The sequence below is a fragment of the Cebidichthys violaceus genome, unplaced genomic scaffold (assembly GCF_023349555.1).
Source record: "Cebidichthys violaceus isolate CVI_PGR_0920_01 unplaced genomic scaffold, fCebVio1.0.p SCAF_7, whole genome shotgun sequence".
Taxonomy (NCBI): Eukaryota; Metazoa; Chordata; class Actinopteri; order Perciformes; family Stichaeidae; genus Cebidichthys; species Cebidichthys violaceus.
In genome coordinates, this window is record NW_027176927.1 from 13,765,661 (window position 1) to 13,789,094 (window position 23,434).

Here is a 23,434-nt window from a genome sequence, read left to right on the forward strand (position 1 = left end):
CTATAATTTCATTTTATGATATGATTTAGTGGTGCACACAGTGACAAAACATTTTTTTTCCACAGAATGGCCAGGCCTTTGTCGTGGTATCCCGTGGGAAACAAGGATATTGGTCTGCTTCACCAACCTGAGGTACAATAGGTCCACATACATCCGGTAACCACATTGTGTCCAGCTACTGTAGTTCTTTGGCATTGGGAACAGTGGGTTTCTAACAGTACACATGTGATAAATGTCAAACTGCTTCCTATTCTGCAAACTGGGCACATTGCCACACTGCCTTCCTCAACCTCTTGAATAAAGCAAGTGCTGCTGGGATGAAAGAAGACTGCAAGGCTGCTCTCGCTCTCTGAAATGTGGATCTAGTGCATCACAGAACTTTCTGGGCTTGATAAGATAAATCTGAGCCACTTTCCCAAGAATGTGCTCTCATATTTGTATATGTTATACTCAAAGCACCTCAGCAAGGCTGAACATGAACTGTATCTTCTTTTTCAGGATATGGATATTACATATTCTTGACTTTCCCAAACTATTCCCACATCTCATGTAGCTCCTCAAGGGCTCTGCTGATCTGGCAGTAGGAGGTTTAAAGTTAAGGATTATATTCCTGCCAAGTGTTTTCAGAGACACTTATACACTCTTGGTGGTGTGATGTCACATAGGTCAATCCCCAACCAATATAACTTCTCATGAAGGAACTTTTTTTCTCTACATTTACAGTGTTTTGGCTGACTCAGATATTCAACCGCATTCAGCCAGAGAGAGGTCGCTCATGGCTGCAGCGGCAGTGGGGAGGATATGACCGATATATTATCCCACAGATAAACTGGAAGAGACAACCAAGACCAGCAGGGCAATATTTATTTTTCGTTTTTGCTAATTTAATGATCTGCCTCTGAAGAAGAACAGCCAGCGGCAGAGTGATACATCGGGGCAAAATGCTGTGATATTTAAGCATCTTTCCCTATGAATTAAGGATTTATTTCAACCAAACCACAGTTGCTGAACAGTGGAAAAACTAACCAAGATGTGTCGGAATTTTATTTATTATTTTTATTTATTTTGTTTCTGTACGGTTTGAATGAAGTGTGTGTTACGATGAGTTAAAAAAGGAAATTAAGCCTGTCTTAGTTCGACATAGAAGAGAAGCTTCAATTCAGAAGGTGCAAGGTTGTATTTTTCTGTTAAGGTGTAACAATATTTCCTTCATTTTGTTTATTTATCAGACGTAGTTTGTGCGAAATGAATCCTGGTACATGTAGGCACAGCCGGCTCTACTCCCCCAGCAGGAGATCAGCTTTCTCGGTCAATATAGCACACACTTTATTTCTTCAGTGGACTACATATACCATCAAGACTGATTGGACATCCACATAAAAGGTGGCTTTTTCCCTTTAACTTACTCGTTAAAAGTAAAGTACATCATCTTAAATTTTAGTAGGGGTGCCCACATCGTTGGGATTGTTTCACAGTATTTTTTTACACTAAGATTACAAGTCAAAAGTACATAACATGGTGATCAAAGCAAACTATTTCATAATGGTTAAGCAGCACCTATGAGGGATACTCACTAAATGTAGGGGCTATCAGACTTTCTGGTCCAAGAACAGGGCTCACAAAAATGCCCCTTTAACAGAAACCAAGATTACTGCATCTGTTACTATGACAACTAATGGCCTGAAACTAACCTGCAGTGGACGACTCTATGGGGCTGAGCAGGTGCTTCAGTCTGGAGCATCCATCCAGACTGATGCAGGTTGTGGTACCTTCAGTCCTTCATCTCATTATACCATAAGTCAGATATATGTATAATATTTAGCTTTTCTTTTTTTTTATAATAAAATGAATACAACTTGATATGGTTAGGTTTACCTACTTACTTTAAGCTCAGGTGTGAATCAGTGTTAAGATGCAAGAATCTCACATTTTAGATACAGTATGTATTTTAATAGAATTCTGTTTGTATTGAAAAACCACCATTACTTTCAAAAGGGTAAGAGTTCAATTAGATAGAAGAAGAAAAAATAGACCACGACATTTAATAGCATTTTGGAGTGCAGAAAACAAATGGTATATTTTTTTGCGTTTTCTACAAAAAACAAACAACTCTGTGTTGGCAAACTAAATGTTCAAAGCGTTTCCTAAATGTTTATTTTTAGCACTTTTAATAACCACATAACAGATCCAGGATGGTCACTGGTTTTTGCTTCAGTATGTGCACAATATTGCACAATGGTTTTTCTTTGTGCCAGTAATATCTACTTAAAGAAATGTCTTCATTCCTCATTTGGAGGACATTAATGTAGTGCTCTGTGTGTGTCGACTCGGCTCATATTTGGGTTGGTGGAATGAAGTGCAGCTTTTCATGACGAGCCTCCTTTCTGTTGGCTTCCCACAAAGTACACAGAAATACAAAGAAAGTACACAGAACTACAAAGAAACAGAGCCACAAATTGATTTTCTCATTGACTTTACTCCTTAATTGAATGCATCAACTAAAATTTCTTAAGAAAGTAACATTCTCGGGTTGTTTTTGTGAAAAGAATATTCAATTAAAACATATTTTCAATGCATGTACAGTAAACTTGCAAACTAGCAACTTGAAAAAAAAATGCAACCCAATATAAATACAGGGAAATGTTTAACTGAAAAATACAAAATTATCTATAGTACATGAAGTCATAGAAAATGCCAATAGATTAAAATGACCAGTTTGAAGTTTATCTTACATATTATCAACAGATCTAAAGGCTATTTCAAAATAAATGTCAAACATCAAACATGATCATGTTGGATAAAAACTACAGCCTTTATCCAAGACTTTCCATAAACATCTTATCCAATCATGCACTGTCTGTATTCATCACACAGAATGTTGAACAGCTTTACACAAGTTTATAAGCCATAGATTTACAAACACTGTCAAGAAATTATCTGGCTCATTTACTGTATATAAATCCCATATTCGAACAAAAAAAAAATATATACACAGGGTCTGTCATAGAGACATGAACCAAGATCCTTGTTAGTATGTTACAAGAGTGAAAAATACAAATTGGATCTAAATAGTGATAACAAGTGGAGGTACACAGTCACATGTAAGGCATGGAAGGGATTTCAATTTACTATAGCTAGCTATTCAAAAGGAGGATAAGGTAGATGGTTTGCAACAACCCTTACTGAGAGGACCCAGCATGAGTGTGTTGATGTTCCTCCAGGAGGTGAGGAAAAGCGAAGGCTTTGTCACATTCTGTGCATTCATACACAACTTGGCCGACATGGCTTTCTTGGTGCAGCTTCAGATGAGACCACTGGCTGAATGACTTGTAGCACATATCGCAGCGGAACGCTCCAACTTCATTTTCAGCGTGCGATCTCATATGCGATGACAGACCTTGTGCTGTATTGAATTTGGTGTAGCACTGGGTACATTTGAACTTTCTTTCGACCGATTGAGCCGTGGTTTGTTGACGATGCCTTTGCTCGTGCACTCTGAGGTACCGTTTCCTGGCAAACGTTTTTCCACAGAGCTCACAATTGAATGGCTTTTCACTTCGGTGCTGTTTATTTTGATGCTCCAAAAGACCACTCTTTGAGGAGAACTGCATTGAACAAACAGCGCAATTGTACACGTCCTCTCCAGTAACGTCGACCTCCTCCTCCTCTCCTGCTCGGTGAAAATAAGTTAGCGCGGATGTCTTAGCTGATGGATTTGAGTATTCAGCCTCTTTTGATTCAGGCTGATGATGGGCACAGTGGTGCTGTTGGAAAGCATCTTTTCCCCAAAACCTCTGGCCACACTGGCATTCAAATTCCACAGCCGATGTCACATGACGGCGCTCGTGTTCTTCAAGCTTACTTTTAGAGGGAAGTGCCATTTTACAAATTTTGCACTCAAAGGTACCATCAGGATGCGTGGGGAAATGACAAATCAACTCAGTGGCACTGGCAAAACACTGATGGCAAACTGGACATATGAAACCGTGTAATGGAGCCACATCTGTACCTTCGGTGCTTTGTTTCATTTCTGCTGCAGAATCACCATGGCTCTTCAGATGGCAGAGGAATCGCTGAGAGGTGGAAAAACTATTGTTGCACTGACTGCACGGATATGCACTATTTGACCATGCTATGTGATGAGTGGTCCTGTGCTTTTTCAGGTGAGATGCATGCAGGAAATATTTATCGCAGTCTGAGCAGGAATACGGCCGCTCTTTGGCTTCCATGCAACCATGCTCTGAGAGCTCCTCTGGGTCTCTGAAACGCTCGCCACAAACACCACAGCGATATTTAAGCTCTTTCGGGGATACCGATGAGCATTTAGAGAGCAAAGCAGACTTCTCATGTTCTTCCCTTGAAATTGGAGGCGTGTGGCAGTCACTTGACTTAGAGTGGCTTTTCCGATGCTCAACTCTACTACTCTTGGAGGGAAAAACAAGATTGCATATATCACATGGGAAGTTCTCTTCACGGTGGGTAGACATGTGTTCTGCCAACTGCAACGGCCCTGGGAAACTGAAGTCACACTTGGAACAACGGTAGGGACGGCTCTTTCCATGAGTGTGCTTGTGTTTACGTAGCGCAAAGAGCGAGACAAAGCCCCTACCGCACGCCTGACACTGAAATTCAGACTTGTGCATTCGTTGATGCTGCTGCAACTGGGATGCCTGGAAAAAACATCTCCCACATTCTGCACATTCGTGTGGTTTTTCGCCCAGGTGACAACGCTGGTGGTCCTCGAGACTTTCCGATGTTGGGAATGTCTTTCCACACACGTGGCACGGGAAGTATGGCGCAGAGTCCGAGTCGCTGTCCTCACTGCCGGTATTTTCATCCTCACCGCTTTCACCAGTTGTGCTGACTTGACTGCTGGATGGTTGTTCAGCGGGACTCTTTTCCTGTACAGTTCTCACAATATTCCTCTGCTCATTTCGATGCCATCTTCTATAATGTCTTGCCAGTGATTTTTTGACGGAATAGGCCTTGTTACAGAAACGACAAGTAAACACATCGTCTGGATGCTCTTCTCTGTAATGATTACATAAAGATGGTCTTGTCCAAAACCTGTGATTACACAGTTTGCAAATAAAAGGCCTATTTGGGTCGTGACATGTTCGGTGGATTTCAAGATCAGATGAGATCTTAAAAATTTTGGAGCAGTCAGGGCAAGGGTATTGCCCATCAGTTCCATGTATCTTCATGTGTCTTGTAAGATTTCCTTGACTAGCAAACTCCTGCCCACACTCGGTACACGCATTGCGCTTTTTCGCTTGTTCTTGTCTTCCATGGTCTTCAAGGTGACTAATGAGCATTAAGCCATCCGTGAAGCTCTTATCACATTCTGAACATTGGTACTGCACAGCTTTCTTCTCTTTACTTGAGCTGCCCTGCACCTGTTTTCCTTCTGAATTTTCGGAGGATTTGTCCATCGAGTCATCTTTGCAGGAGAAGCTGGTCTGCAAAACGCCAGTGCCACTTGATTCGGAGGCCTCTTTGAACACTAGAACAGCGTCATTCAGCACAAAATCAATCTCTGCTTTCAAAGGAACTTCCAACTGCTGGGTTGTAATGTGCCCAGATCTACATTTCCTTTTGTGATTACGAAGAAGCCTTTTATTCCAGAAGCCCCTCTTGCATGTTTTACAATTGTGAGGATGCTCCATTGTGTGTACACGCAGATGACCAGTTAGTCCAGCTTTATTTGTAAAGGACATATTGCACTCTGGGCAAGACAATGGATTGGGGACTGTACTCTCAAGAGCTGTCTCTAGTTTACAGATTAATTTAGCGCCATCACTGAGCGGTTTGTCACAACTCTCATCCAAAGGCTCTTTTTTGATGTTTGCTATATTTGACAGATGGTGTTGTAGGGGAGCAGAGGATGTTGGTGGAACCTTTGTTTCCAGCTTGTGTGTATTTAAAAAATGCTCTTGAAGCTGTGAAAATAGCAAGAACCGGGAACTACAGTATGCACAAGAAAAGCCTTTTGGTGGGCTTTTAGTGGTTGACTGTTGGCTTTGGCAAGCTGTGGACTTGGATAATCTTGGTGTTACTATGCATCGTATTTTGGTGCACTTTGCAGCATGACGCGTCACGTAATCCTTCCTTATAAATCTCTGACCACAATCCTCACAGGCAAATGGCCGCTCTCCTGTGTGCAGGCGGATGTGCACGGCCAATTGCCAGGTGTTTTGAAAAGCACGGGGGCAATAACTACATGTGTGTTTGTACTTTTTGCTCAAATAAGGCTGGATACGATGTATTATTTTATTTCTCACCCCTATTGTCACATTTTCTGTTGGTGGATTAGTTTCCAGTGGCAGAGAAGCATTTGCTTCTTTGGAGAGAGTCCTGCACTTCCTCATCTTCTTGTGCTTTTTCAGAGATTTTTCATGAGCGAATGACGAGCAACAGCGTGTGCACTTGAATAATTTTGTAAGATGGAACATAGTGTCATGTCGGGAAAGTTTAGATTGAGTGGAGAAGCTCCTAGAACAGACTTTGCACTCAAATGTCTCCTGCTTTTCAGCAGCTGCCAGCATACCAAACCTATTTTGCCAACCCTTGCCAACATCATCTAAACTGATTTTGGGAATACGGACTTCCAATCGTGTTCTTCTCACTCTACAGCGAGCCTGATGTACTTTCAGATGATCATACCTTGAAAAGCAGCTGTCGCAGGCTTTACAGCGATATGGTTTCACTTCGTTGTGTGTCAAGATGTGACGTCTCAGGCTTCGTGATTTCATGAAAGTCTTGGTGCAAAATTTGCACTTTAACACAGCTTCCCCTTCTGCTTTGGGCTTTTGTGCTGCCTCACTGAGAGTAGCCGTCTTTGACAAATGAGTTGAAGCAGCACTTTTGACATTCGACTGCCCCTCTTTGTAAACACCGTCACAGAAAGCTTCATGCTGCAAACACATAATCTTTTTTCCATAACTGTGTCCACAGTGCATACATGCATAGGGGTACACACCAGTGTGTGACGCAAGATGTCTCAAAAGTAACGATCTGTACCTGAACCTCTTTGTACAGTGCGGGCATTTTAACTGAAGCATCTCGGTTGCATTGGACTTTGGAGGCATTATGCGGACATCTTGGCTCGGCTGTGAATTGCTCTTACAGACATCGCTGAGCTCTGAAGTTGCTGTGCAGATCCTCTGATGTTGATTTAATTTTGTAAATCCAAAGTACTGCCCACATCTTGAGCATAGCAGCAGAGTGTTTGCCTTGTGGCCACGGTGATGATTTTTCAGGCGGTTTTTCTTAAAAAATGTCCGTGGACAGTAAAAACACCGATGTGGCCCCATCTTAACGTCAGACTCCATTGTGACCCGATGTATGGTTTGAGCAGGCAAACACTTCTCACTGTGAAGTTTAAGATACAAGTCACGGTAAAACTGTTTTCCACAGTTAGTGCAGGAAAAGGGCTTGTCTCCAGTATGTTTGATCATGTGGCGCAGCAAATAGCGGCGATTCACAAAATCCTCTTTGCAAAATGGACACTGGTGTGACGAGGACCCAGATATATGTGTAAGACAATGTTTCCTTAGTACTCGGGCATCATTAAATACCTCTTTGCATAGAGAACACTGTAGCTGCTTTGACCCACTCTGCTCTTTTACGGATTCCAAGGACTCCTGTGGTTTTAATGATGGCCCCTCTCCAAAACGACTGGCCCTCTTTTCTCGATTTCTGTGGGCGTCTAGGTGCCTTAGGAGATGCGCAGGATACTGGAACTGCAGATGACAGTCTGGGCATCGAAGCATTCCCCTTTTATGATGGGAGCTTCTGTGCTGGATCAGTTCGCCAATAGTTGGAAGAATCTTTCTGCAGACAGTGCACTGTATCCTCCTCTGGTGAACAATTTTATGACCGATCAGATAGGCACGTTTTTTGAATCCTTTGCCACATTCCAGACAGCGGTACGGTCTTTGGCCTCCGTGACTGCGCACATGTTTCTTCAGTGACTGTGGTGATTCAAAACATTTTCCACAAAACTTACAGCTCAGGGAAAGACAGCCAGTTGTCTCGGTTGATTTTGAGTTATCCTTATTCTCTCCAGTGTTTGAACTACTTAAAGTTGCTGGTTTAGACATGGTGGAGAAAACGGAATTCCTGTACCTGAACATCTTACCAGTGAGTTTAAACACCTCATGTTTCTTCATATGTCTGTACTTTCCGGAACCATGACAAAAAACAGCTGGACAAAGATTGCATTTGAAACGTGGTACAGGCTTGAGGGCTGTTAAAGCTGGGGGTGTTCGTTTTTTCTGTTCACTTTTCTTTGACTGCGTTTTCTGCTCAATTTCCTTTGTTGTTTTCTGTTCAACCTGTTCCTTTGATGTTGTCCTCTCTTTAGCAAGTCGATTTACACATTCTCGGAGGCAAAATGATTTAATATGTCTGTACCGGTTGCTTGATAAAGTGAAGGTAACATGGCACAAGGGACACCGATATTTACCGGAAATCTTTCCTTTCCCATCACATATGGAGTTTCTTACGCAGTCGCGTAAATGCCGAGCTCTGTTGTAGGAGTACTTGAAAAGCCGTGGACAAAGAGGACACTTATATTCCACTTTTGGGGTTTTCTCACCACTGCGTTTTGTGGTACACTGACTTGATGAAACTGCCAGACTTTTTCCCTTGTCTACGTTGTAGAAGTGCTTTTTGAACTTGTCTGCAGTTGAGAAGTTTTTACCAAATGAACTACACAGATGAGTTTTAGAGATGTCGAAAAGCTTTACATAACATCCAGGTAGATCTGGATATGGTTTGTTCTTTACATGGTCCTTTTGTTGTGGTGTTTTCGTTTCTTTGATATCAGCATCAGAATTTGTAACTTCAAGTTTTGACCCCTTGCATCTGCCGGGTATTTTCTTGTGCCTCCGCATGCTACTAGACTGTGAAAAATACGACCCACATCCATTGCACTTATAGGGTGTTTTGCCAGTGTGAGATCGCATATGGCTGATATATTGAGTTACTGTTGAAAATAGGAGTCTGCATTGAATGCACCTGTAGCTGCCAAGGCGTTTTCTATTCTTCAGTCGGCTGGAGTCAGAAGAGAGTCGAGGGCTATCTTTGGCCACCCAACACACATGTTTCTCCGATTGTTCATTCCTCATCAGGTAGACATTACAAGTCGTGCAAAACTGAAAGTTTTCCACCGAATGGCAACAATGGTGGTGTTCAATTAGATGATCTACATTGTGGGTTGTGTGTTGGCAATTGGCGCATTGATAAGAGTTACTCGCTCCATTTACTGACTCGGATGTCTTCAATAGGACAACAGGTTGCAGGCGTTTTCTCATATCAGAACAGTTTATGCTGTTGCTGTCAGGTCTGGCCACAGAAGTGTCTTTATATGGACCTATGTCAAGTTTTGTTTCATCAGCATCACATGAAGAATCTTCTCCTGACAGTGGTTCACCATAGAGGACGCCAGACAAGGACAGCTCATCTGCAGATGTGTCCAACTCTTTGAACGACTCTGCTGCATTTTCAGCAACATCTCCATTAAGACTTCCTTGTTCTACAGCCACTGGACTTTGATGTTGTGACTGTTCTGGAGAAGAGGTTACATTTGTATTCTCTGCTGGACTTGTCAATTCCTTTTCTTCACAGGTAGTCATGTCTGTGCTTAAGGTGTTTGACTTTGAACAAGATTGTAAACCGCTAGAAACACTTTGTCTTTTACTGTCACCAGTCAGAGCAGTGACACTACAATCTGGTGCCGAGGAGGTTGGTTTTCTCTCTTCTGGTGAGCTTGTCGATTCCGTTTCGAGATGGGGATTTATGTCTGTGCTTGAGCTGTTTGGCTGTGAGCAGGATTTGACATTATTAGCAACACCTTGCTTGTTCTTATCACTAGTATCAATAAGAAGACTAGTGACACCTGGGACACTGCAATCTAGATCTGGAGAATTGGTATGTTTATTCTCTGCTGAACTGGTCCATTGTTTTTCTAGACAGGGATTTACATCTGTGCTAGAGCTAGTTCGCTGTAAGCAGGGCTCTGAATGACTTGCAACACATTGCTCGTTGTCATTTTTCACAATTTCTTTCTCCTGACAGTTGGTCTCCATGATTTCATCTCGACCATCAGTGGAGTTGGGATTTAGAGATGTCTGCTCATCAAAAGTCTCTTTTTCTAATGAATTTGATTCTCTTTCTCTTTTTAGGACTTCACTTTTATCCTGCTTGTTCTCTCGCAAAATTCTATCTTGATCATCTGTGGAGTTGGGATTACCATTTTCTTGGTTGAATGATTCCTCAATTTCCATTCTTTGGACTTTTTTGCCTGAAAGATCTTGCACATTGTTCAATGTAGTCATGATATTTGGCACAGCTGCAGCAATTTGCTCTTCGTCATTGCCATCCGGGTGCTGTATTCCATCATCAGTCAACTTTTCATTGCCACTTATTGAGATGTTTGAATTTTTTCCTTGAATGACATCTCTCTTCACATCCTCCTTTTGTTTCTGATCTGGACAACCACCATAATCACGTCTCTGCTCAACAGTCTTGCTTCCTGTAGTTTCCCCCATTTTAGAAGTAGTAGAGGACTGATTGTGTCCTGTGTACGATGTGACAGTTTTATCTTGACATTCCATCTTGTCTTTAACTACGTTTTCTCCTGCCATCACATTTGAAGTACTTGGCAAAGCTACATTAGTCTCTGACATATTAGGGCACAGACTCTCAGTCGGAACCATCATATTTCCATTATCAGTGAAAAGCCATTCTGATGAGCTGGGTTTTGTAGTAACATCAGTTTTGGGTTTTCGAACTGAATTGCTTGCCATAAATTTACAAGAGGGCCTTGTTTCACCCACATCTGCATCCGAGCAGCTACTGACATCCGAGTAATCCTCAAGAAGTGATGTAGCTAGCATTCCACAGTCTTGCTTAAGTTCTTGCAAATCTGTGGCAAAAGATGAAGGAAAAGATCCCGATGTCGATAATCCATCTGTGGCAAAATCTGAGATTTCATTATTTCCACAGCTTGGCAAGTAATCTTTTCCCAGTTGCTCTCCATCAGCTTGCCATGGGGTTTCGTTATCGTATTTTTGATAAAGGCAGTCTGAACTGGGATTTTCTATACAGGGATTTGAGTAATAGTTTGTGTTGAAGTTTGAGTTTGTTGCAGAGGCTTCATGTGAAGCCTCTGTGCCGGGGAAGTCATGATGTCCAATGAAGTTCTCTATATGGTTGGAAAGACTTCCCTGTGACTCTGCTGACCTGGTCAAAGTGCTTGGTTCTGATGATAGAGGTGGAAGGTTGTGAAAGTATGAATCCCACCCATGAGCCATTCTCTGCAAGGATTGGAAGCTATGGCATATTTTGTCCAATCCTGAAAACACAAATAAGCATAGAATTACAAAAACAGAAACTACAACCATTATCACTTAAAAAAATGTACACAATACTTGACAAGAAAATTCTGACCTTTTCTTGGACTCACAAGGACTAGGACTATCCAGGATGATGAGTTACATCTGCGTAGAAACCTGGAAAAAAATAAATATATATATATGGATTTTACAAGGCCACTAAAAACAAATGCTGTCAAAATTAAATCCAATGAATTTATCATCAGGTAGATTTACAATTTACTGGTCCGTCTGTGACGAGTTTGGATGGTGAGATATGGCCTGACACGAGGGGGTGAACTACACAAATCCCCTCTGTAATTTGTAAATATTGACAGTCGTAGATCCTGGCTGTCTGTAAAAGGGAAAGAAATACAATTATTATTACCATTATAACATGTTTTGCATTTATTTTAACAAGATATAAAATGGCAATGGAGGCTATTTCTCCAGACAAGACAGAAATCAAGGCTTATGTAAGGCTGTTACAGCTAGGGATGCTCCGATACCGATACCAGTATCGGCTCCAATACAACCGCACCAGATACCACTACGGCAACGTGACATTAACCTCTCATCAGTTGAGCCTGAAAAGCCGCCAAGCTGCAACGACAACCCAATGAACAAACCGGTTAACACATCATTTTTTGCCAACTGCAGCGTAAGCGCAAAACAGGCGGTCCCCAGTTCACCCATTCGGGAGAGTTAGCAGCCACAATGTTGCTTGCGCGCCCAGTAAGTCTCCACTGAATCAATCAGTTCAGCTGGGAGGTTGTCAGCAGTGTGTCAGCCTGGCATACTCTTTTCAGGGTTTTCACCACAGGATCGCAAGCCCAGCACAACGTTAGCAAGTGGTCGGTCAAGAGAGAGAGCAGGTGAGACTATGTTGGATGTTTAAAATGCGTGCTCTGCTACATATCAAATCAAGCACTTCCTCAACTAACAGTCAGCCAACCACCAGGGGGAGAACGAGATGGGAGGTGTCATATGCGCACCCTGCAGTGGCAGCCTCAAAAAAAGTTCCATCTGCAGTCGACTCCGGTATTAGTAGAAGAGTAGAGAGACAGACAACAGAACAGAGAGCAGACGCTCACAGGTGTTGTGTGAATCAAATTCGTTCAGTCAGAAGCAACCGTGGCACACTGGGTTAAGAGGGTTGTCTGGTAACTACAAGGTCGATAGTTCGATCCTGGCCTGGGACGTGACCTGTGTTGAAATGTCCCTGAACAAGATACTGAAACCCTAAGCCTAAGTGCTCCTCGGGTGGATCTCAGCAGCCCACTGCTCCCAATAAATTGGTGATGAGTTGAAAGCAGATACTAACTTTTGTATATGTGTAAAAAATGTATGTGACAATTTAATTTTCTTATTTCAGAAGGCGAGGAGCTAGTCCCTCGAAAAGGATCATCATCCAAAGTTTTTGGGATTTGGGGCAAGTGATGTTAACCAAGAACAAATCATATGCACAGAGTGTGTTAGAGTTGTGTCTGCGCCGCATAGCAATACAACTAACTTGTTGAACCACCTGAAAAATCACCACAAACCACAGTTCGACGAATGCCTTAAGGCCAAAGCTAACGTTACCTCACTGAATCTCCATCCATGTCCAACATCAACCCAGAAAACCATAACAGCAACCCTGCATAGCGCGACAACGTATCCATCCACCTCCCAAAGACGCACTGAAATAACGGATGCAATGGCATTTCATTTGGACAAAGACATGTGTCCAATAAATACTGTGAGCAATGAAGGCTTCTGAAAAATGGTCAAGACACTAGACAAGAGATACGTGATCCCCTCGCGCAATTATTTCTCCAAACAGGCATTACCTGCACTGTATGAAAAACGTCGGGGGGAAATACAAAGGGATGTCACAGCTGTCGAGTATTTTGCGACTACAACTGACCTATGGTCAAGCAGAACAATGGAGCCGTACATGTCCCTGACAATTCACTACATCGACGGTAATTTTGCAATGAAGAGTCGATGCTTGCAGACGTCATTTTTCCCACAAGACCCCACAGGAGAGTCGATTGCCCAGGGACTGAGGGAAGCGATGGCCTCTTGGAGCTTGCAGGAGGAGAGACTTGTCTGCATTACAACAGACATCAACAAATCCCTCCGCCCTCTGACTGAGTTTACTGATGCGCTTTCCAGGGAGAAGTATGTCAGTGTTTCCTTTGTCAAGCCAGTCCTCCACCTTTTCAGCTCCTCTATCCTGAAAGTGAACGATGACGATCCAGGCCTAACAACCACCATCAAGACCAAAATACTGAGCTACCTGGATGAAAAATACAAAGATCCTGGGACACAAGAACTGCTTGACATGGCCTCTGCTCTTGATCCACGGTTCAATGTGAGATACGTTAGTGTAGACAGGGTTGGACCAATCCAAGCCAGACTTACTTCTGAGATGGCTGCGTCTGCGAGCATGGTTAGTAATTGTGATTACATACAGAATTTATTATAAATTAATGAAATCAAGTGGATTAAAATCTGCTATGAAATCAAGTGTGCTGTAATCTACTTTCTGGATATGGATGTTAAATATGTTTCATTAGATTACATTTGGCATTCATATTTTATTTACCATACTCTTTTCAAGGAGATGGGCCCAACTGATCCCCACGTTGAGGCTGTGGAGGATGCACCCAGCACTTCAAAGAAAAAGAAGACCATGGGGAGCTTCTTCAAGACCGCTGAGGGAACCACACCAAGATCCTCTCCCCACCAGGAACAACAAGCTGTAGCCTCTGAGCTACAGTCTTACACACAGTGTGCCAACCTTGACAGTGAGGAGGACCTGCTGGACTGGTGGAGGGAACACCAGAGACTCTACCCACGACTCTCAAAGCTGGCAAAAAAGTACTTGTGCATTCCGGCCACAAGTTCCCCCTCAGAGAGGGTCTTTAGCACTGGGGAAAATGTAGTGACCTGCCTTCGTTCATCTCTCAAGCCATAAAATGTCGACAGGCTGGTGTTTCTTGACAAAAAAAAAGGCCTAACACCTTGTTATTGCCTTTCCTGCATGGGCTTGAATTGTTTTCATTTGGTTGCATTCTGTGATGGCATATTTATTTTTAGTTAGCCCTTTATTTTGGGTAAAATTTTTATTTATATTTAGCTTCAGGTGAATAAGAACATACAAGTTTTATTTTGATGCAAAGACGTGTACATTAGCTGGAATGTAGCACAACATGGAAGTGAAAGCAGTGCTCTTTTGATTTCATTTTGGTAAAAAGTGTTGATACTATTTTATTTATATTTTCCTTCTACGAGACGCACTGTGATAAGGACCAGTCTGATCCGAAGATTTGTACATTAGCCAGAACGTAGCACAACAATGGAAGTGGAAGCAGTGTTCTTGTTCATTTAAATGTGAAAGTGCAATAAAAAGATGTTGTCCCTAAAATGAATGAAAAACCGTGATAAATAATCGTGATCTCAATATTGATCAAAATAATCATGATAATGATTTTGGCCATTATCTTGCAGACCTACGGGAGACCCAAGTTAAGGGCCTTTGTCTTGATTGCCACCTGTTGATTTAAGTGAAGGGGGTTAGCCCAGAAGTTAGCATCAGCTCAGGTGCACCTAAGATGGGCTGACCTTTAAGGAAAACCAGCTATTCTCAGTGCATCCCTAGTTAAACCTGTACAACATGACTACCCTTAGACTTAGCTTGGATTACAGCTCTTGACAATCTAACCAAAATCTGAGAATGGAAATGGTATAGTGAATATGGATGGTAAGAAACTGTCAATCCAGGCACTGTGGGTCCCTGACTTTAGACACATTTGAACAAGAGCAATAACAGCTCATGCCTCAATAAAAATATTGCAAAAATTAAAGGCCTCCTGTATGCAGGTTTTAATTACTAAGAGGACATTGGAGGAGGAGGATCAATGGACCTGGTAGACACTGCCTGTTCATCTTTGCTCCTAAACAAGTGCTTCATTTTTCTCTTCACACTTGGCGAAACAACATTCAAAAGGGTTAAACGTAACAACGGTCAACTTTCAGAAGCTGCTGGTACAGCAAACTGGATGAAAAGAATCTGCTGGCCACAAGCGCATACTTCAATTTGGAGGAACACAAACCTCCCAACATCAGCAGGGTGGGATCTAATCAATGTTGCTCATGAAGCTACCAGCCACACCAGTAATCTTAAGGCATTGTCCAGGAAATTCTAGCCAGAGCAGGACAATAATTTCACATTACACTGGAAATCACAATAAAAAGAGCAATTCCTAGAATAACAATAAGACTCTGCAGTTACGAGCTACAGCAGAGAAACAGTGCTCTGAGGTACAAGGCATTTTCACACCAGACCATCTGTCATAGCTTGAAGACTCCTTCACCGCACTTGGCAATGCTTGCAAATATGGCCACAGAGCTTGTTTGTGAAATGCATTCTCACTGTTACCAAATGTAATTTTAGCTTAAACTAAAGGCACCATAGTATTTAGACAAGGGTTGTAACTGGCACCATAACTGGATCCCAGTATACTGCGGTATGAAATCCTACCGTGCACATTTCCTTATCTACAGTATGTGTGAGTTGAAAGTACAGACAGGAGCAGTCTGACTGCGCTGGCGATATGGCTGGGTGTAGTTACGATGCTAGTACCAATACCTTTAAAGGGACACCAACGCCAATAGAGTACTTCATTCAATACCCATCTTGTATATGGAAGCTCTGTGTGTGTGTGTGTGTGTGTGTGTGTGTCCTCCCCAGGTTATAACCGTTAGCTCTGTCAGCACAATAAGCATTGTTAGCTGCTAGTCGCTAGCTAAGACGTCTCCCTGTTCAGAAAATAATTCTCAATAAAATAAACTTTCTTTAATGAAAATAACTTGTCAGTTTCGTTTGCTGCTAGACCTTGTTAAGATCTGTGCATCCTTTGTGAGTGGCAAGTGGGAGAGCACAGTGAAAATGTTTCTGAAAGGCTAAACGCCAACAAATATGGATTAAAAGGAGAATATTTTGTTGGTTAAAAACATGTTGTGAATGTTGGCAAGTACTACATTTTTTCTTCTTCTCAATAACTGTTGACTTTTGGACTTAACAACGCTCTGGAGTAATTGGAAATGTTTGGATCACACAGTCTAAACCAATCCTATGAAGCCGCTGTGCGCAATACACAAATCCATTCAGGGTGGGGCTCGCTCAGGCATGCTCTGAACTCATGTGAGCAGAACCAGAGCGAAATTGGAGCAGGAGTTTTAAAAATTTGCTTCCGCATCCAAAATCCTTCCGTTCATGCTCTACATTCACTTTTTTTGAATGGAGCTGAAAAGGCTACAGTGCTGTGAAAAAGCATTCGCCCCCTTCCTGGTTTCTTATTTTTTTGCATATTTGTCACACTTAAATGTTTTAGATCATCAAACAAATTTTAATATTCGACAAAGATAACCCGAGTAAAGACAAAATGCAGTTTTTAAATGATGATTTAATTTATTACGGGTGAAAAGCTATCCAAACCTACTTGGCCCTATGTGAAAAAGTAATTGCCCCCTAAACCTAATAACTGGTTTTGTCACCCTTGAGTCTTTCACATCGCTGTGGAAGAACTTTGGCCCACTCTTCTTTACAGAATTGTTTTAATTCAGCCACCTTGGATGGTTTTTGAGCATAAACAGCTTGTTTAAGGTCACGCCACAGCATCTCAATCACATTTAAGTCCAGACTTTGACTAGGCCACTCCAGAACCTTCATTTTGCTTTTTTTGAGCCATTCAGAGGTGGACTTGCTGGTGTGTTTCAGATCATTGTCCTGCTGCATAACCAAAGTGTGCTTGGGTTTGAGGTCACGAACTGATGGCTCGACATTCTCTTTCAGGATTTTCTGGTAGAGAGCAGAATTCATGGTTCCGTAAATTATGGCAAGTCGTCCAGGTCCTGAAGCTGCAAAGCAGCCCCAGACCATCACACTACCACCACCATGTGTGACTGTTGGTATGATGTTGTTTTTATGAAATGCTGTGTCAGTTTTATGCCAGATGTAACGGGACGCACACCTTCCAAAAAGTTCAACTTTTGTCTCGTCAGTCCACAGAATATTTGCCCAAAAGTCTCGGGGATCATCAAGATGTTTTTTGGCAAATGTGAGACGAGCCTTTGTGTTCTTTTTGGTCAGCAGTGGCTTTCGCCTTGGAACTCTCCAATGGGTGCTATTTCTGCCCAGTCTCTTTCTTATTGTTGAATCATGAACACTGACCTTAACTGAGGCGAGTGAGGCCTGCAGTTCTTCAGATGTTGTTCTGGGGTCTTTCCAGACTGATTCATGTCAGTTACTTTGTTTCTCATCTGTTCTTGAATTTCTTTACATCGCGGCATGATGTGTTGCTTTTTGAGATCTTTTAGCCGACTTCACTTTGTCAGACAGGTTCTATTTAAGTGATTTCTTGATTCAACAGGTCTGGCAGTAATCAGGCCTGGGTGTGGCTAGTGAAATTGAACTCAGCTTTCCAAAAAAATCACATTTGATTCATGATTTATCAAGGGGGGGGCAATTACTTTTTCACATGGGGCCAAGTAGGTTTGGATAGCTTTTCTCCCTTAATAAAAGAAATCATCATTTGAAAACTGCATATTGTATTTACTCAGGTTATCTTTGTCTAATATTAAAATTTGTTTGATGATCTGAAACATTTAAGTGTGACAAATATGCAAAAAAATAAGAAACCCGGAAGGGGGCAAATACTTTTTCACAGCACTGTACGTTTGAATTAAATTGTAAGAAGTTGGGTGGAGATGTTATCAAAGAGACAAAAGTGGAGTTTACTTTCAAGTGTCTGTCATAAAATAACCACTGCTTCGAGCTGCAATGCTTCATTAATCCAGTCTTAACATGGGATCAAGCCAAGACAGATTTGTGTTGTGGATCCTCAGAAAACGTCCAGAGAGACAGGATGGGGCTATTGACAAAAAACTAATCCTACTGACATTGTGCTCACATGTGCACGATATAGGATGTCTTTGTAAGGACTGATTTACAAATGCCTGGAAGATCTCCCAGATATTCTGGTAAATCTTTGCTAGCTAAATTAGCTGCTTGAAATGCATCATGCTCCCCACATCTAAGACCAAGGCTGTGGTTGAAAAATCCAAAAATGACCTCCTAGCGTCCATTCATAACCACTTTTTCTTGACCTCTGTGGAAAACGTCATGGGAAAAGATGTGAAGGAGAATTCATGAGGCGTTAGAAAAAGACAACGTGGTGTTTGGAGTATCCGACTACACTCTCACTAAGCTACCATGGCGAAACTACAACGAAGGACTACAAAAAGCGCAACTAAAACATGACCCCATGACGTCCATAACTCAGTTGCATGCAGGGTATTTACAGAGCTTCTTCTGTGAGAGGCTGCTTCACGCGTGGTGGGAAGGAGAGAAACCGCAGCGCCTTCCTTCCAGCTGCTGTCACACTTAACAATCAACACAGCTTCCCATATTCTTTCAGTACACTTACTCCTGTATTGTAATCAAAATTGATAAACGCTAGTATGTTTAGACAAAGCGGCATGAATTGTCCTAACACACCAGCTCTCAGTCATTGAGTACAGATGAAATGCTCCTGTTCTCCCTCCATGCCAGAGCGCACGTAGCTTCCCTCGCATATCTGCTCTGAATACACTGGCTCCGTTAAAAACAGATGCATATTTTTGGCAGAAAGGCGCTTCTGAAACATGCCGCAGCGCATCTGGTAGGATATATAGGGTAGTCGAGATCAGCTTCAGTAGCATGTTGCAGCCAAGACACGTCTGAAACGATCGTCCTAAATAGCCCGGCTTTCCAGCTGTTCATACCAGACTTGAAATCAAACCCACCATTGTTTCCCCAATACCAATTCAGTGTCTCAACAAAAGACACTGGTGTCTAAAAACTGTATTGACAGGAGAGAGGCAGAGGAGAACAGCATCAAGGCCACTGTGGCCAATGGGCAAACAGTTTTCAGAAGACAGAGGGGCCAAAGCCACCGATGAGTATCCCGCCCTCACAGCAGCACTGGGAGAACCTCAACTATGAGCTTGTGCACCTGAATGAAAAAGTGCAACCAATGTAAAAAGTTAGTCTGGAGTCCCGTAAAATGTTTCAATACTATGAATTAACGCTCGGATTCAGTCGGATTGATGTGGAATAAATGCATTGGAATAACAACTGATGACGCAACAAGCACGACTGGACAACAATCTGAGGCGGCGGGAACTATTCTAGAAAAGGGAAACAAAAGCAAAATGAAGCAAAACAAATCATACCCTCTAAACTAAAGACGGGTTTTTACTTGAAATCAAACGTGATTACCAAGCCTGTTCACAAGATATGTAGTCAATGCTGGTCTATAGAGGAAACCATGAAGTGCATTTTTTTAGATGGATGAGTCCTTATTAGTAAAGGTGCCAGTGCAACATGAAACTCCTTAATGTTGTCAATGTGGTGAGCTACACTGAACCTGAGTTCAGAGAACAAACGATGTGTGAAGACCCAGAGGTCTGAATCAGACAAATCAAGTGGGTATCTTCCAAAAAGTCCAATTTCGTGTTGTTACACCGTTTTCTTGCTCAGCTACAGTGGAGGGGTAGAAACAAGAGAAGGGAATTGTGGCATACGACACAGGTCAAAATACCTGCACAAATAGTTTTTCATACAGGAAAATCATTTTCAGCACAACACTGTAAAACATGCCATTTCAACTGGTCTTGGCGGTGTCGTGTAGATGAAGGGACAGTTGAAAGCAGACGAGTTGATCGGGCTTGTCAGCACATGACCACAGCTAGCGGGGCAAGATGAGTACTGGTTGTCATGCTGGTAGAGCGTCCTGCTTCCAGTTAGAAGTGGCACAAGCAATTTACGCATCTCCCCACCACTTACTGAGGGCTATCTGCACCTGCAACAGCTACTGAACTGCTTGGCCTTGACAGGAATGGCAGAGGCAGCTACTAAAACAGTGCCTGTGACACCTGGCAGTGGTGTGTAGCACACTCAACAGCAAAACAGCAGAATGCAGAAGAATCATGTAAGCCAATAGGATGCATGTAATATTTTGGATCTCCAAGAAGAATGCTTCATTTTGACTTGATGATTTACAGCATCTCTTATGTGAGCAACTATGTTTACATGATGTACCACACACACACACACACACACACACACACACACACACACACACACACACACACACACACACACACACACACACACAAGCATTGAAAGCTAATACTCTCTTGCAGAAAAAACGATCCCTCAACTAGGCGATCTTCTGGGTGGACACTGACGAGTGCTGTATCCTTCTCTGTTCCCTTGCTCGTTGCTGTTGAACTGTGATATGCTATTTTGCCTCTATGTCAGCTCTGGTCTTGAGTGGTACGATTGAAGCAGGTCAGCTAGAGCACACCATGTCATGGCTTCTTTTTTTAAATATCAACTGCCAACTAACGTCACCTTCATTGTAATAAAGCTACAGGACCGCGAGATCTGCTTGGGATGAGATTGCCCAATAATGAGTATTGTTCAAAAGGGGATGCTAAATCAAACTGCTGCATAGCAATGAATACAGCATGAGAATAACAAACCTCATATAGCTTTTTTTACACAATAGTTCAATAGAATGGACTCTCTCATGACTATGGCAATCTAAAAAACATTGCAAATGATCACATTGATGGACAGGATTTACCAGCCACTTGAATCAGCAGCAATACTTGATATGATCGCCTTGAGGGGAAGGTTACAGAGCTACAGCGACATGCGCACCACTTTGTGTTACGCTAATCAAACTGTTGTGAATTACGAATCTTTTAAACTGCCCGTGTAGCCATGTGACAGCGGCGCAAGTGTCTTTTAAAACAAACAAATGACAACACAGCTAATGTGACCGTAGCCCAATATCAGCCAAAGCCAGGTACATCAGACCACACACAGCCTACTAAATGGAAAGACGCGTTGTCTTGATATCAGATTTTCACTACACTTGTGAAAATGACTTGCACTGTTAGGAGGTGGAGAGAGTCTACCCTAACAATACAAAAGCGGGATTTAATAGGTGCTGGGTTATTTACACAATGTTGGCATGTGTACTATTAAAATTGTATCATTATTTTTTATCTTTTTAAAATATCACGGTTATTGTCAATACCAGACACCCCGAATTATTGCGGATTATCAACACATGTAGTGTACCGGTGTCACTACTTTCATTAGTTCCTCTCTTTAGATGGCTTTTTAAAAAAAATCAATCTGTAAAACATGACATTATTTTTTTTCAAAATCCATATTCAGAAAAATGGTTGTCAATTCACAATATATTGATGTTCTGTTTTGATTGAAACTGTCAGAGAGGTGATAATTTAACTATATGTTTATTATTGAGGTTTTAGTTTGCAGTGCTGTTGAACTGGACTTGTGTTTTTCCCACCCCAGTTAAAAATATCAGAACACACTTTAATATAATACGGTACAGTGGAACACCATAACTAACTACGACCTCAGTAAAGTAACACATTAACAACACAATAACACATAGTTATCTCTGAAAGTTTGAACAAAATGGCCGTTATAAGCATTATAAAAAGGTAGAATATGTGGCAGCGCGGTGCATTAGATTGTAGGTTAACTTGATAAAGCGCCCATGGAGTGTGTCTGGTTTGATGGATCTTCTCTTGCCTGGGGACCATAAGATATGTTGTTGATGACAAATTTCTCTGCTCAAATTTAACTAGGAAGTGCATTTGTAGATGCTTGTTCATCTCAGTTTACAGACAGATAAAGCCCTTTTACCTGGTTTTGTATAACAGACATGTTAAGGAAACACTATGTGACAGAATGGCTGAGGCTAGTAGATCAGAAACTATAAAAAAAAGAGGGGGGGGGATTTCTCTCTTTCAACATGGTGTCCCTCTTCACCTGGAAAGCAGACCTCAGGTGCACACACAGGGTTAAATGGTTAACCCATCCATCAGTACCTTCAACTACTACACTGCCAGAGGACTAGTGACTTGATATGAGAAATACATCATCCAAGATAATGAAACTATTTATGTAAAATATATGTGGGTCAAATTATAGGACATATTATACATAATATACTTAAGGGTGACGACTCTGTTGCTGAAGAGTTCACTGAGCATTTTATAAACCCTTTTAAAGCAATTAAGCCACAGGTCAACAGAGCTGCCTCACTCCATGGACTTATAAAAGATAACCAGCAGATGTTCAAATATTACCAAAACTTTGTCATACAAACAGGTTTTATTCTCGGTGATGATTTGGACAGAGATGAGCATTTTAATCCCCCCCCCCCCCCCCCCATGTTGTAGTTTTAACTGGAAATAACGTGGAAGCTGTGTGCTGCTCTCGTCTTGGTCGTGGCATTGTAAGATGCTACACTTCAACCACAGCCTGGACGGAGGACAACACACAAAAGGAAACGGTAACGATACAATCAGCTCAACAAAAACATAAACAACCTCAGCAGAGGTTAGGTCTGCGACTCTACGCACGTGTTATATTGATTTACAGTGACGCTGATTGATGTTCTGGCTGAAGCTAACTAGCTAGCACCATGCTACCTAGAACTGATAAGCAACAGCAAACGGGGAACGACTCCTCTGCAGCGTGTCTTTAGCAGGACCTCTTACCAGATCTGTGCTTCGTGTTGCTCTCCACGTACTTCGCCACCAATTCCTTCGTGGCTTCGTGTTTAAGTAATCACTTCCAAAGACAGCACATGTCGTCTTTCTTTTGTCAGGACATGAAGAAAGCCCCTGTCCTCCTTGCCGATGGCTTCCGTCTTTGCTGGTGGAAATACCGTCAGGAGAAGATCTTTTTTCTTTCTTTCTGGATAGTGAGACGATGGGGATCGTTCAATCCAAAAACCGAGTGTTTCCCCCTGACGACTACTCGGGCTACATGGCTTGTTGTGCCCCGCGTAGCCGCGTTAGATCAAAATCCGCCTCCATTATCTTGTATTTGCGCAATTTTCAGACAATGTGCCCGAAATTGTGCGTACGTTATACAACGGTCTGGTCACAACCAATAACTAGGTGCGGGT

General features: G+C 42.1%; 1 protein-coding gene across 2 annotated transcripts; it reads right to left on the reverse strand.

Annotated features, from left to right (window-relative positions):
* Positions 1-2,456: 2,456 nt before the first annotated feature.
* znf1035 (zinc finger protein 1035) lies at positions 2,457-23,419 on the reverse strand. Of its 2 annotated transcripts, XM_068736514.1 has the most exons (4): positions 23,022-23,419; positions 11,616-11,733; positions 11,455-11,516; positions 2,457-11,359 (listed from the first exon to the last, which is right to left on the reverse strand). In XM_068736514.1, exon 4 carries the CDS (start codon positions 11,316-11,318, stop codon positions 3,180-3,182), a length of 8,139 nt encoding a protein of 2,712 aa, XP_068592615.1. In that variant the 5' UTR covers positions 11,319-11,359; positions 11,455-11,516; positions 11,616-11,733; positions 23,022-23,419; the 3' UTR covers positions 2,457-3,179. The 2 variants fall into 2 exon arrangements, with proteins under 2 accessions (XP_068592615.1, XP_068592616.1); XM_068736515.1 differs by lacking the exon at positions 11,616-11,733.
* Positions 23,420-23,434: the final 15 nt, after the last annotated feature.

What these genes read in the sequence shown, in the direction of transcription:
- znf1035 (XM_068736515.1), bottom strand. Translation starts at nt 11,318, where the DNA reads ATGGCTCATGGGTGGGATTCATACTTTCACAACCTTCCACCTCTATCA.